The sequence below is a fragment of the Austrofundulus limnaeus genome, unplaced genomic scaffold (genome assembly GCF_001266775.1).
Source record: "Austrofundulus limnaeus strain Quisiro unplaced genomic scaffold, Austrofundulus_limnaeus-1.0 Scaffold72, whole genome shotgun sequence".
NCBI classification, from domain to species: domain Eukaryota; kingdom Metazoa; phylum Chordata; class Actinopteri; order Cyprinodontiformes; family Rivulidae; genus Austrofundulus; species Austrofundulus limnaeus.
Genome location: NW_013952474.1, coordinates 1,659,930 through 1,675,141, shown reverse-complemented (window position 1 = coordinate 1,675,141; position 15,212 = coordinate 1,659,930). Strand labels below are relative to the sequence as shown.

At 40.0% G+C, this 15,212-nt stretch overlaps 3 protein-coding genes across 3 annotated transcripts in view; 2 read left to right on the top strand and 1 right to left on the bottom strand.

Moving 5' to 3' along the window:
• Positions 1 to 199: 199 nt before the first annotated feature.
• sap18 (Sin3A-associated protein) lies at positions 200 to 2,154 on the top strand. Its single transcript, XM_014010721.1, has 4 exons — positions 200 to 380; positions 1,451 to 1,560; positions 1,659 to 1,781; positions 1,876 to 2,154. Exons 1-4 carry the CDS (start codon positions 309 to 311, stop codon positions 2,030 to 2,032), a joined length of 462 nt encoding a protein of 153 aa, XP_013866175.1. The 5' UTR covers positions 200 to 308; the 3' UTR covers positions 2,033 to 2,154.
• A 2,709-nt stretch (positions 2,155 to 4,863) lies between these two features.
• Positions 4,864 to 7,565, top strand: rtraf (RNA transcription, translation and transport factor). Its single transcript, XM_014010720.1, has 8 exons — positions 4,864 to 5,009; positions 5,446 to 5,570; positions 5,648 to 5,747; positions 5,916 to 5,996; positions 6,079 to 6,167; positions 6,465 to 6,533; positions 6,959 to 7,007; positions 7,086 to 7,565. Exons 1-8 carry the CDS (start codon positions 4,949 to 4,951, stop codon positions 7,238 to 7,240), a joined length of 729 nt encoding a protein of 242 aa, XP_013866174.1. The 5' UTR covers positions 4,864 to 4,948; the 3' UTR covers positions 7,241 to 7,565.
• Positions 7,566 to 8,517: 952 nt separating this feature from the next.
• nid2a (nidogen 2a (osteonidogen)) overlaps positions 8,518 to 15,212 on the bottom strand; it is a gene marked incomplete at its 5' end in the record, with an annotated part of 74,313 nt that continues 67,618 nt past the window's right edge. The window contains 4 exon segments of the mRNA XM_014010719.1: positions 8,518 to 8,817; positions 11,605 to 11,717; positions 12,312 to 12,435; positions 12,791 to 12,948. Coding sequence (XP_013866173.1) covers positions 8,807 to 8,817; positions 11,605 to 11,717; positions 12,312 to 12,435; positions 12,791 to 12,948 — 406 coding nt within the window.

Here is a 15,212-nt window from a genome sequence, read left to right as displayed (position 1 = left end):
TATTGATTTTTTAAAAAACATTTTAAATGTTTTTTTCCTAAGAAATCTTTTAAATAAGATGTTTTTTAATGTAAACCATGTTTAATTTCAGCTCTAACAGTAAAAATGCAATTTATATAGATTGAATGAACTGCTTRGAAGACATCGAACCTGTGGTATAATTATATGATGCAACGAACTGCCATACAACCACGACAGCGGAACGCTTGTCGGTCGCTTTACGGCATTTTTTTGTAGCTGGCCCCCAATCAGTTACGATAAAATACCACAAGTCGCTGCCGAAATATTTAGGTATTAAACCGATAAAAATGGCTCTAGAATCACGGATCACTCAGGAGGAGATAAAGAAGGAGCCTGAAAAACCCATCGACCGGGAAAAGGTAAACTTTATTTTTTTATTGCATAACTTAATGGCTTGTTTACCACCATGAGCCTCGAGCTAACTTAGTTAGCAAATCTTACAAAACGCTAATCAGTTTCCACCACTGTAAGGTAATTCACAAAACGAGTCATATACAGCGACAGAACTTACGTTTTATGAGTGCTCTTTTAAAATTATTATTATTTTGCACCAATAAAGTACTTATAAATATCGAACAGCGTGCTAACTGTGCTAGCAGCATTATATTCGCCACATATAGTATAATCGTGTGTAAACACGTTTTCTTATTTRATCATTATTTAAAACAAAGTCGAGATATTATACAATCTTTAACACGGGTGTTAGCGTCTTATTAAACATTTATCTTGGGAATTTAAAAAAATAAAAACAAGGTTTGCATGATTKTGTTCACATGCTGCATGCTAAAGCTACAGGCTATCTTCATGTTAATTGTAGCTATATATCAGAGCTAGATAGCTTTTTTTAAAGAATAAAATAAATTCATTGTGTGGCATATTTACAGTTATTCAYCTTTTATGTCTAATAGTTTGTTGTAAAACTAGTAGTGTTTGCGCGGACAGTTGTAGTAATGTATTAAAGCCACCAGAGGGCGTCAGTTATCATGTTCTTTGCGAATGTTCCGGACGAGATTTCAAAATAAATCTCCCATAAAGCTTTTACCCTTGTGTTCAGGTTATTTCAAATAAATAAAGTAATTCGGATTATTACACTGCTGTGTTTACACTTATTGTTAAATAGCTAACAATAAAGCTTAACAAAAAATAGCTTAAGTGTTAAAAATCTAAACAAGCACTGTGGTTGCTCAAAGCTATAATCAGTAAAATAGCGGATAAAAAGTTAAATCTGGCAGAATGGTCACTAAACAGTATAATTGGAAAAGCTGTAGCTAAAAGACAAAAATAGCAGCATGGTGTCTAAAAGTTAAATCAGGTGAGACGTTGCTAAAAGCTATATTTAACAACTCATTAGTCAAAAGTGAAAATGAGCATCATCTGATTATCTTGTTGAAAGTGTAAGATTTCCTTATTTCTTCTCGGTTTTCTGCAGACCTGCCCTCTTCTTCTGCGAGTTTTTACCACCAACAGCGGCCGACATCACCGAGTGGATGAGTTTTCTCGAGGCAGCGTTCCTTCCAGTGAACTGCAGATTTACACCTGGTGACATTTTATTGAAACTCTCCAAGCTTGGGTTCTGATGGTGAGCGGTTGGGTCGCGGGGAAAACTAAAACCCAGTTTTTTTGTTTGTTTGATGCAGGATGGATGCTACTCTGAAGGAACTCACTGGTTTAGTTAAAGAAGTGTACCCAGAGGCCAGGAAGAAGGGGACCCACTTCAGTTTCGCCATCGTCTTCCCTGACCCCAGAAGTAAAATGTACAAGTTAGTATCTCGGTCCGCGCGGCGCTGATTGAACTCGTAGAAATCAAGATTTGTATTAAAACCCTGAGTCTGAAACGTGTCCCCTCCTCCGCAGGTTGAAAGACATCGGCAGCACTGTGTCAGGCCGGAAGGGTCCGGATGACTCCATGACGCTGCAGTCTCAGCGCTTRTATATCGGAGACTATTTGGATATCGCCATCACGCCGCCGAACCGAGCCCCGCCCCTCGGCCCACGCATGAGGCCTTTCTGAACATGTGCACGCCACATCGTCCGACAGGAGGACGCGTGTCTGTTTTCGTTTTTTGTTATCTTGAATGGTTTTGACTCATTTTATAAATCTTAGTGTTTAATAAAGCGGTTCCCCCCCATCGACTCTACCGTCTGTTTTTTGCTGAGTCATCGTTCCCTTCAAAGTTTTTTGTTGTAAATTCTGTATATTTCCACAGTTTGATTTTTTATCTTACCTTTCTTATAACKAAACATTTATTTCAGCTTGTTATCGTTGAAGCTTTTAGCTGCTGTCGTGGTAGTTCTACATTAATGTGTTACTTGATGTGAGTTAAGCTACCGTGTTAAATTCATTGTTTTAGTTTTGTAATCTGACCAGACTCTGGTGTTAAATCAAACAGGTAAAAATCATGGGTACAGCTGCACCTTTAACTTTACAAGATCTGTTTGAGCAGACGCCCCTCAGTCAGGCAGTGTCTTTCTAACTCCTCYTGTTCTGCATTCAGAATGTGTTTATGCTGTGAACTGAGGAAGAAAACACAGGATTATTTTATGTAAACAGAAACTCATCATTGTCAGAGAGGGACAGAGAATTAATGTCCTTTATGTGAGTTTTAATGTGTTCGTTGTGCAACAGACCATATAATTTATATTAATGAAAGATGCTATATAAATAAATTTTACTTACCCKCTTTTCCTAAGCAAATTTATCCTGAGGGAAACTAATAAAGGTACTTTGACTTTTTAGCGTAATGTGTTTCTACTTTGTATGCTAGTAGCTAGTTACTGGGTTCCTAATTTGAGCTTTTTCTAAAGTGCCAAATTTAGTATTTAGATCATGTGTTGCTAATATTTGTTTGTGTTTTGCTCATTTTAGGAGTGCGTTTGCACATTGAAAGCACTTTTAAGAAAGTTGATGTTGAGTTTTAAAGAAGGCCTGGATGGATCAGGTAACAGCAGTGAGTTATCCTTATTATCCAGCCTGAGAACACACTGCTTCAATTGTTTCTGTATGAAGTGATCTCTGTTTAAGTCGTGAAATTTTATCAGTAGGATTTTATCAATGCATTTATTTATTAATGTACATTTTTATCCTCTTTAGTGTGTTTATTATGCAAATATGGATGTTAAGTCTMCCAAAAATTGATATATTTTAATTAAATAGTTAATTAAATTGAAGTAATTCTACTATAATTATAAAATTAGGCAGCACAGTTGGTAGAGCAACATGTTCCCTCTAAGGAAGAAAGTTTTAGATCAACTTTCTGAGTTGTTTCCATATTCAKCCTGTGCAAGAGTGGGTTTTCTCTCCCAGACCCAAATCACACAGTGGGTAAAATAAGTATTGAACACGTCACCATTTTTCTCAGTAAATATATTACTAGAGGTGCTAATGACATGAAATTTTCACCAGATGTRGGTAACAACCCAAGTGATCCATACATACAAAGAAATCAAACCATAAATGTCCAGAAATGAAGTTATTTGTAATAATGTGGAATGGCACAGGGAAAAAGTATTGAACACACTTACTGAAATTTATCCAATTCAAAAATACTTTATTGATCCCAGAGGGAAATTAGGTYATGGTGGTTCAGTGCATTACTTATTGTTTTCTTTGAAACAATCGTACCTGCTAATTCCAGGTCTTTCTGAAGCTCTCCACAAGTGGTCCTTGGCTCTTGGACAACTCTTCTGATAATTCTTTTCACTCCTCTGTCAGAAATCTTGTGAGGAGCACCTGGTCGTGGTCGGTTTATGGTGAAATAATGTTCTTTCCACTTCTGAATTATGGCCCCAACAGTGCTCACTGGAACCTTCAGAAGTTTAGACATTCTTCTGTAACCGATGCCATCATTATGCTTTGCAACAATAAGGTTGTGAAGGTCTTGAGAGAGCTCTTTACTTTTACCCATCATCAGATGGTTCTTGTGTGATACCTGGCCATCATTTGGGACTGAACCAGCTGATATTAATTTGCACTGACAAGGGGCAGGCTTGCTTTCTAATTACTGAGAGAGTTCAGCTGGTGCCTTGGCTTTCCATGCCTTTTTACACCTCCCTTTCTTCATGTGTTCAATACTTTTTCCCTGTGCCATTCCACATTATTACAAATAACTTCATTTCTGGACATTTATGGTTTGATTTCTTTGTATGTATGGATCACTTGGGTTGTTACCAACATCTGGTGAAAATTTCATGTCATTAGCACCTCTAGTAATATATTTACTGAGAAAAATGTTGARGTGTTCAATKCTTATTTTACCCYCTGTATTTATTCAAACTAATGTGTCATGAAAAAGCAAATAAAGAATAGCTTGGGATAATACTACAGATGTAGTTTGTACAGTTGAACAAAAGTWAACATCAACAAGTAAATAAAACTTGTTTTAACACAGAAGAGGCTTTAAAACTGAGAAAGCTTGTTCTTAGTAAATGTTTTTAAAATATACTGTATTTTGTGACATTACTTTAAATAAAACGACAGACATCACAGTAACTATTCGTGAAGGGGAAGTGTCCCCATCACATTTAAGATTGAAATATTTTGAACTCCACATTTAGCAAAGCTGAACAAACCAATTCATTCCTCTTGATTCATAACTGGGGCCTCATGTATAAACGTATATTGCGTGAAAGTGTGCGTAAATACACGCACACTTTTCACCTGCCGTGAGGATGTGCGGCAGCCACGCAAGTTTTTCTGTCGACAGTTTAAACCCACAAAGTCACAAATCTTTAATGACCTAAGGGCTAAACAATTTTTAATAAAGTTTATGTTGAAACATGCTCTTGTTGCCATATCCGGTTTTGATCTTATTTTGAAAGTTCCGGTAGAAGCGTGCAGTTTCCGACGACGCATGCGCAGTATCGCGCACTGAGTTAGCTCCGTGGTAGTCTGTTCCTGTGSCATCAAAAACAAGGTGTTTTCTGTGAAATGTTTCGTAGAAAACTAACAGCTCTGGATTATCACGATCCGAACGGGTTTGACTGTTCAGGTGAGACACAGAATAATTTATTTTACAAGTTTCGGTGAGTCAGAGGTAGAGCCGCGGCTAACGAGCGTGTACGAATCCCAGAATCCCTGCCACAGACACAGCGAACGCCTATGTTAAAATATATACATTTTATGGAGTCCTTCTTTGTTTTAGCAATAGTCATATTTTGTTTACTTTGATTTGTTTTAAATCATAATCCCAATACATCACTGAACTTTTCGGCAATAATATTAGCAAGGTAGATTTAGTAGTAAGGTATTTTGTTATTTAAGAAAGTCCTATTCTGATTGGTCCAATATGTGAAGCATTAGCAACTAAGTTATAGTTTTAAGCTAAACTGGAACAACTCCTTTGGTTCTTATGACAATGGGTGATAACAATAATAATTTATTCTACAGCCTCCTGTGTGTTTAGTGTTTCTTTGTTTTCTGTTCAGATGAAACTCAGTTCAGAAACTGTYTCGTGTGGCTGGAGGACCAGAAGGTCAGACACTACAAGATCGAGGACAGGGGCAACCTGAGGAATATCCCCAGCTCAGACTGGCCTAAAGCCTATGAGAAGGTGAGAAGACCATCAAACCTGATCCACATGACCCCCGTCAGTGAGCTGGTTCTGAGCTTCCTTCCTGTTTGACGCAGTACCTGCAGGACCTGAACTGTCCCTTTGGAGTCCAGGAGCGGAAGGAGGCTGTGGACTGGTTACTGGGCCTGGCTGTGCGATACGAATATGGAGACAACGGTGAGACGCTGCACAAGTTCTGTTTTTACTCATAAAAGTCTCAACAGTTGAAGTATCTCTGATGACCAGCAGATGGGGSTATAATCAAAGAAAACAACATTTTGTGTCTMTTAGCAAAATGTCCTGTGAGCCACTCTTACAGATTTTAATGACTTTATTTTGTCACAGTGGAAAAGTATAAAAACTGTCAGCCGTTAGCAGCTTCTGGTCTGAGCGATAAACCAACAGATCCTCTCCTGAACCTGGACAGTAAGTTTAAACACTCCATTATTAGTTTGACTTTCTGTTTTCTTCTTTATGTGTTTGTTTATTTTAGTTTTTGTTTTTACAGGTAATTCTCCAGATTTCAAAGCAGGAGTAACAGCTCTGGCYAACATCCTGAAGATCCAGAGACACGACGATTACCTGGTCATGCTCAAGGTGAGAGGAGCTTTCCTCCTCATTAAGGAACACTTTATATGACTCTGTCCACACAGCATGATGCTGCCGCCACCGTGCTCGGCTGTTTGAAGCCTCATCGTGACTTCAAACAGATTTTAGATTAATAAAACCTGTTAGTAAGTAAATACTGAATGTATTTCAGGAAGTTATAATTGGTGTGTTTTCCATTAAATTTCACAATAAAAGCCTCTGGCTGTTGAAGTTTGTTCAAGTGAACTTGGACTTTCTGAACAGTTTAATATTCAGTATTTTTATTTATTTWTTTGGGCTCAACAGGCCGTCCGGATTCTGATCCAGGAGAGACTTTCACCTGAGGCCATCGCTAAAGCCAACCAAAGCAGAGAGGTACACCTGCACACGTTACACTCTCAGAAACTGTTWGACTAAAAGAGAAATGTTTGAATAAAAGAAGCTTATAATACGACAGARTTAGAGTCACTCAGGAATTTATTTTTGTTTTGTTTTACTAATAATGAGGACAGTCCTGTGATATTTAATGTCAAAACGTTAAGAAAAAACTTGCTAAGAATGTATGAGGACAGTAGGACGTGTGTGAGGACAGTAGGACATGTGTGAGGACAGTAGGACATGTGTGAGGACAGCTGGACATGTGTGAGGACAGCAGGACGTGTGTGAGGACAGCAGGACGTGTGTGAGGACAGCAGGACGTGTGTGAGGACAGCAGGACGTGTGTGAGGACAGCAGTAGGACAGATGTCCTCAGTGATATTAGACAGAAATGTATAGTAATTGTATATTTTATCTCCTCAGGGTGTTCCTGTCGCTTTAGATAAACATGTTCTGGGTTTTGACACCGGAGGTGAGTTCTGATTTKWMTWWWWWWWTTWWRTMASRWYAKWAAAAAAAAAATCAACCCCTGCYTTTCCTCTGGCCTCAGACGCCACMCTGAACCAGGCGGCTCAGATCCTGCGCCTGCTGCACATCGAGGAGCTGCGGGAGCTGCAGACCAAGATCAACGAGGCCATCGTGGCCGTCCAGGCCATCATCGCCGACCCCAAGACCGACCACCGGCTGGGCAAGGTGGGCCGATGAAGACGAGGGTGAAGAGGAGGAAGGAAGGGAAGGACTGAACCTCCTGAGGGTTTTAATTTAAATTTCAGACGGAAAGACCAGATTTTTGTTGTTTTAAGACATAAATAAGTTTGCATTTTTTTTGTTCTTTAATGGAGTCATTTTAAACAAGGGTCAAAGGTCATGATTTCAGATTTCTACTTCAGAAAACTGTAGAACTGGTACCTGCTCTGAAACATGTACTCTTGTTTGGTGCCAGAAGGAATAAGACGGTTTATGTTTGGGAACGTTTGATTTTTGATTGTCTGATGAATTCTCTCTACAAATACAAAAAGTGTCAAAAGGACAAAATATTCTGATGTTTTATTCTAATGATCACGTKTCAATAGCAGCTAAAGATTGTGGAAAAATCTTTGCGCTCAATACAGATTTATTAGATTGTTTTGTTCTTAGAAAATTAATGRCAAGAAACTAAAAATATTTTCCAGCAACCAAAATAAATAAATAAAATGAAATCAAAATAATTCAACAAATCTCCCACGGATCCACACAATACAATATGGCCGCCACCTTGGTAGGCAAGCTGCAGCAGCAGGAGGYTTAAAACAACTAATAAGTACAGATATGGCTAAATAATTAAGATAAATAAAAATGAGTGGCTGAAAGCTGTACTCAACAAAATAATAGCTAAAAGTTTAAACTAGGAAAACCGTGAAGCTAACACAAAAAGGCCTGTAAATGGAAGATCTAACTACAATCTAAAAATAGCAAAGCACTAGTTTAAAGCTTAACAAAAGTTGCCAATTCCAAAAAACAACCAAAAAGCTTAAACTAATACAATTTTAGCTAAAACCTAAAACTAGCAGAATGGTTGCTATAGACTCAGTGACAACAAAATAGATAAGTTAAAACTAAGACAATAGTGATTAAAAGTGATAACAAACAAGGGTTATAAGCTACAATTAGCTAAAAGAGTGAATGTTCTCAGTTACATATCTAAAACAAACTAGTTGCTAAACTGTTAGAAAAACTGTAAAACTAGCAACATGGTGTCTAAAAGCTGAGATCAGACAAAAGTTGCTATAAGCTATATTTAACAAAACAGCCAAAAGTGGTAACGCTAACCCATCTACAACACGTAAGAAATTAATTGTTCATAACCTTTCTTCAGAACCAGACTACATTATCTGAAATATCCCTTTAAACAGTTGATTCAGATGTTTTTAACATAATAAAATGAGAGGATTCGATGCTGTTTTTAAACCATCTGGACAAAACAAAAAAAGCTGAGACTCAAGTTTTCTGTAAAAAGCTTTATGTGGCCGTTCTTTGGCTTCAGAAAACAAATTGACTGTAGCTTCAATAGAAAAACATCAAAATACAAAAATTACAGTAGAAAAAAAAACATTAAAAATGAGGTATGACACAAATTTACAAAACTTTGGGTTATAATTTGAAGGTGAGACAGTTGGCTCTGATCCGGCTTCGGGAAGCCGTCCTGCTGTCTGCTCTGAGGGGACGCTGTCTTCTGTCCCCACAGATGTTTAGCACCAAAAGACCCCGCCGTAGCTGCCGGACKCCTAGTCGTTAGTGGTTCCCTGTGAGAGGACACAAAAAGACATTTCGTTGTCTCCGTCATGTCAAAAGGAGGTGGGCCACAGGTCAAGGGGTGGAGCCAAGGATTTTTTTTTTTAAGGGGGCACAAAAATAAAATAACTCAGCTATTTTTGAATGGCTGTAAATTAGCTACAGTATTTAAAGAAATGTTGAGCTGATATTTTGTCTTCGTAGCTGAGATTGATTTTAAAAAAATGCAGAMTACTTCGTCCCAGTTTAGGCTAACTACTAAAGCTAATTTACAAGGACCTACACTTCAGCTATTTTTAAATGAAAAAAGCAGAAAATTAGTGGAGTAGAAGCCAAAAACAYTCTTTACCAAATTCTACAAACTAATAAAAAAAATTATGATGACCACCACATCTACTTTTAAATGGCTCTAATTCAGCTATTTTTAGACTTAAGAGCCGATGATCCCAAATTCATGCTAGACTCAACTAAGCTAATGCTAATTTTACAAAGATTTATAATTAGCCATTTTAAACAGCTGATAATATTTAAAGTAGTTGAGAAACAATTTTTAACAATCTGATTTCAAATAGAAAATCCAAGTTGGCTGCCAAAGCTAAATTTAGATGGCTCCAATTCAGCTGTTTTTAGACATGTTGAGCTAAAATTTGTGTGGTGATAGCCAGGAGCAATCCCCATGACGTTATGAAAGCTACCCCAGCTAGCAAAAAAAAAGATTCTCATTAACTGCTCGCCCTCAAAATGCGATCCCCACCCCACATTATCAATCATTTTGGGCTGGCACCTGGAGTAGCCTATCAGGTGCCAGGGGTGCCCATTTCCACCCCTCTGGCTCCGCCCCTGGTCTGAGGCTATGTTCAAACTGCAAGCAAAGTTTTCTCAAACCAGTGACCACTGTTAGCATCATCACGTTACACCAACATATGATGCTAACAGTGGTAAACTGACTTGTTGGATCAGATCCAGACCTGCAGGGTGAATGTAGTCTAAATGTGCAGKTAAGGATCAAAAACAGTTTCCTGTGTGAGACCAACACGCAGTCCTAACGGACRTGAGTCAGCAGGTCTCACGGCGTGCAGATGTGTCGCTGACATCTGGGCAGGTGCTGCTTTGAGGATCATCCTGTGTTTAGAGGGGCTTTGAAGAGGTCTTAAAAACCCGTCTCTGAAAGGATTTGAGGCCGTCTGTCGACAACATCAAAGTCCAGGCAGAGGGTCGTCAACAGCTGTGTAATCATCAGTTTGGTCTCACCAGTCTGAAGTTAGAGGGTCCCACACAACTGAAACCAGATGTTTACATACACCCTGTGAAAAGACAACTGCTTTTTTGTCCATCTGCTGAGGGACATTGTCCATCTGAAGACCTACTTGTGTCCAAGTTTTAACGTCAACATTTCCACCATGTCCTTGTCCTCATAATGTTCAGTGACGTTCTCCAGTCCCTCCTGCAGTTTTACAACCCACATCATGATGCTGCCACCTCCGTGCTTCACAGTCAGGATGATGCTTCCTCCTCTGTCCTCCTAATGGAGCCATGGTTTTTATGGTTCAGTTTTAGTTCTTCAGACATCAGGACATGTCTCCAGACATTCAGGTCTTTGTGTCCATTTACAAACTGTAACTGTCCTCTCTCAGTCCGAGGTGGTCCAGGACTCGTTTCAGTCAGAGTGTAACCTCTCTCTAATGTTCCTCAGAGGTTGTCTCTGGCAGTGGTGGGCAGCACTAATCTACAAATTAGTTCCAGTAGCCCTAAAACTCTAACTCAAATATTTAGGTCCCCTAATTCTATAGCACTAACACACTAAAAGTTTTAGCAAAACCTAATTCTAAAGCACTAAAATAATCCAGTCAACACATGATTCTTCAACATGACAACATGAGTCACATGTTGTCATGTTGCTCTCTGAAGACTTATCATTGACATCCCACAGCTGTGTTTGGGTTCATATATTGTCACCTGGTGGATCAGTGACACTCATATGAGCAAAATGTGTGACAGTTTTCACCCTCAGCTGTTAACATTAATGTTGATCAATAACATTCAGTTAGTGCTTCTAAATTTAGCAGGTGCTAATCCACTAATAAATTTTAAAATTCGCAGAATCCCTAAAGCACTAATCAGGAAATTAGTTCCCCTATTAGTGCTTTAGTGCTTTTGGGGAACTGTGCCCACCACTGATCTCTGGGATTAGAACCCTCAACCTGTCACACCACAGTTGTCTGATGTAACCACAGAACCAGCTCGTGGACATGGCAGGACTTGGACCCAGGTCCTCCAGCACTGGTTTTTTCTGGTCCTGGACTTTCCTGCTGAGCCACAGAGTCCGCTCCACATCCTCAGATGTTCTCGCAGAACTTTAACTTCAGAGTTTTGTTGAAAACCTAAGAAAAACTGATGAATTCTAAGAAACGTGCTGTGTTTCCACCCTGAGCTCCTCGGACACATGGAAGGTTGATCTGGGACAGCTGGACTTCTAGATAACATTCTTTTAGCTCATGGGTCGGCACCGGGATTCAACAACGTCGATCACTCAATCCCACAGAAACTCCAAAGACCCACAGAGAGCTGGCAGAGAGGGAGGCAGCTACTGAAATGTTTCTATTTAACCAACCAGAAAAATTTTAGGACTTAAGATGAAATAAAGGTCAAAATCTGAGAAAATATTTTAAATAATTTTACACGGTGTATGTAAACAGTTCATCTCTGCACTGTAACCACTCTTCATCATCTGTTTGTGCAGAAGAACGCAACAAATACTTTACCTAGAAGGTAATGGAGAATAAAAGAACAAATCGTACCTGGTAGACAGTAGTTGGTTGCTATGGCAATGCCGTACAGGTGTGATCTCTGCTCGGGCAGGTATTCATCAGTGAACTTACTGCTGTCTTTGCTGACGGCGATCACTCCATCCCTGAGAGGCAGAAGATGGAAAACAGGCTCAGGAACTCAGACAGGAAGTAGAATGGTAAATAGACTGAACTTGTATAGTGCTTTATCAAGCCCCATCAGACCCCAAAGTGCTTTACACTGCAGTCGTTCACACAGTCACACACTGATGATGGTAAGCTACACTGTAGCCACAGCTGCCCTGGGGCACACTGACAGCGGCGGGGCTACCATGCACCGGCGCCACCGGACCCTCTGACCACCATCAGTAGGCAAGGTGGGGTGAAGTGTCTTGCCCAAGGACACAACYACTGAMATAAATGAAAAAGGGAATTGAAATAGCAAATCTCCAGTTACATGACGACTCCCCCAAACCACTTCATCACAGCTGCACATAGAACCCAGACAGGAAGTCAAGCCCAGACAGGAAGTAGAACTCAGACAGGAAGTAGAACTCAAACAGTTAGGCCCAGTCCCAATGCTCGGTGCAAATGTACATTCAAATGTGCGAAGTGCACAAGGGTGGAACGAGGGTGGGAGTGTGGGTATTGGGTCAGGGCCGTAGTAGAAGTCAGACAGGAAGTAGAACTCAAACAGGTAGTAGAAGTCAGACATTTACCTCCTCCAGTCCGTGTAGTAGAAGTGGTTCTGATAGTAAACCATGCTGAAGGGGTAGTTCAGGTTGGGATGGATCACTTTTCGTCCMGAGCCGTTTGGAGACACACACTCTAACCGTTTGGTACCTGATGGAAAGACGAAGAGAAGTTTTGGTGTGAAGAAGAAGACTGACACTCTGAAGTTTAGTTGACATCAAGCTGAAGCAGACAGTAAAGATCAGTCAAATTTACTGAAACAAATAAGTCCTCCTTCAGTTCTGAGGGTTTGATCTGGTTTTTATCAGGTCCTAAAATGAGTCAGCTCAGACCCTGCTGTGAGGCAACACCTCTAACCTCTTCCCAGAAGTGGACGTCCGAGCAAAACGAACCCAAGGTCAGACTGTGTAATTTCTTTTATTGAGAAGATGTTAAACCCCAGAACTGAAGAACTGAAGGAGGCTGGGTCTCTTCCTCGTGCTACTCTTACAGAAACTGTGTTTACCTGCGTCGGCCCAGCAGATCTGTCCAGAAGAGAAGTCGTAGGTTAGAGCATTTGGCAAACCGATGCCATCTGACACCACCACCCTGCGGTCCTGACCATCCACAGACGAGCTCTCGATCTTTGGAGCCTCTCTGTTCCAGTCAGTCCAATACAGAGTCCTGCAGGGACAGACAGGACCGACACGTGACTCAACTTATTACACACAGGTTCTCAGAGGTACTGTATTAAAAATACTTGAAAGAAATAAGTAAAAGTAAAAAGTAAAAATACCCCAACAGAATGACTTTGGTAAAAAAATTAATTTCACTGATAAGAAAAGTACTTAAGTAAAAACTGCTCCCATGAATCGTATAAGTACTATCACACACACTGTTAGAAATGAAGTACTGATTTTACTTAACCAAACTGGTTCCCCTAAACCGAGTTGACCTAACTTAGTTAATTAAATTCAACATTTCATTTTTTAGAGTGCATAAACAGCTCTTTTCACAATGAATTCTACTCATATTTAAATTTGTGAKAACTAACTAGGTGTTAAATTTTAAAATAAAGAAGGAAAAGTATCACTTTTAGGTTTTGAATGTAACAAAATAAAAATAAAAGTTATGATTAAAAAAATACTTAGTGAAATTACAAATCCTCAAAAAATTAATGAAGTACTGTAACAAAGTAAAAGCACTTAGTTACAATACAACTCTGCAGGTAATACAAGAGATGAGAAGAAGCCGAGCAGGTCCAGGACCATGGAGCTGAAGGGACCAGAGAGGAGTCCATGGTCTGGTTATATCATGACCAACCTCTACTGTAGGCTTAAACTATGGACCACCAACACAGATTTGTAAGGAATCTAAGGGTGACTGGCTGTTTGGAGCATTTCCAAACACAAAAAGGTTTCACCACGAACACGCTGGCAGCCCACGAGGGTCTGAAGGTAACATGGACCATATGGATCTGACGACCCACCAGGTAGCAGATATTTGAAAAATGCACTAACACATGGTTTCTGTGCCTGACGGCGTGCCGGGTTTACGTCACCGTAAGAGGAGAAAACTGGCTCTCTAGTGGAACACACACATATTTGGCCTCGAGTCAGAAAATGTTAAAAACGTGTAACACACACTCACTGTTTGAATCAGCCGTATCGACACGCGCAATCGCTTGCACAACAGCTGATGAGGTTCTTGATTTAGAAAATGAAAAGCAGATGTTATTCTTTGGGAGCGGAATGATGATGGATTAGTTTTCTTGGCTTGTTGCACCACCCGCAGAGGGAGRACTAAAAAATGCTTGTATTAAATTTATTTATAATATACATTTTTCTAAAGGAACGCTCCACCCTAAAACCACAAATAGATAGATGGTACAGTCTGAAGCCTAGACCCAAGACTCAGCAAGTCCTGTGTGTGCACTGAGTTTTTATGGTTTTAATAAAGAGCTGAAAACAACCTGTTACATTAAAATWAAATAAAAAACTCAGTATGAGTCATAGTGTCCAGGGGCCTCATGTATCAACGGTGCGTACGCACAAAAACCTTGCGTACGTCATTTTCCACGCAAAACTCCGGATATCAAAACTCAGCTGAACGTGGAAATGTGCACAGCCCCACGCCAACTCCAGGGCTGGTGTCACACGTTTCTGTGGTTTTAGTTTCATTGGCGACTCTTAGAGGTGATTCTGAGAAACTGTTCATGATGTGAAAATGATTATTGTTCACACCAGACACACATGATTAACAATTATTACATCCACATGATTAACAATTATTACATCCACATGATTAACAATTATTACATCCACATGATTAACAATTATTACATCCACATGGACGCAGTTAAATGAAGGACGCGCAAAGTTGTGCCAAAAATAGATTTAACAGGAACAGATTCAGCCTTACTGGAGGATATAATAAATAGTGTAACATGCAGAGCTTTTATTTACAAACAGATATAATTTTCTGATGACGAGTGGCTCATCAGCCGTTTTGAGGAAAAATCATTTTTCAGTTTGGCACCGCTGCGCTCCGGAACGAGTAGCCGCATGCGCCATACATGCAGCAGCAGTGATTGAACTGGGGTTCCACAGGAGCTTTCCAGAGGGAGCTGGCAGACCCATAAGGACTGTGTCAGTCCAGTCCACCCAAAGCTGAGTCATGACCAACGGAACCCTCTCATCCATATGATTCTAAAGGCTGAGTTATGGTCGCGGTCGAGCGTGCGCACCCTCGCCGGCAGTGGAGATGTTTCATACTTTGCATTTACGTTGTTGTAGATTTCTCCAKAATGACACGTGGAAGTACACTTTACAGCTTGTGAAAATGCTGTAAGCAGGAGAGCAAAAGCTTCACAGACAGACTGCACACCAAGGCTGTGGAGCGTTTGTGTGGACTCTCCAACATCACGTCACGTCATGAACTCTACTGAG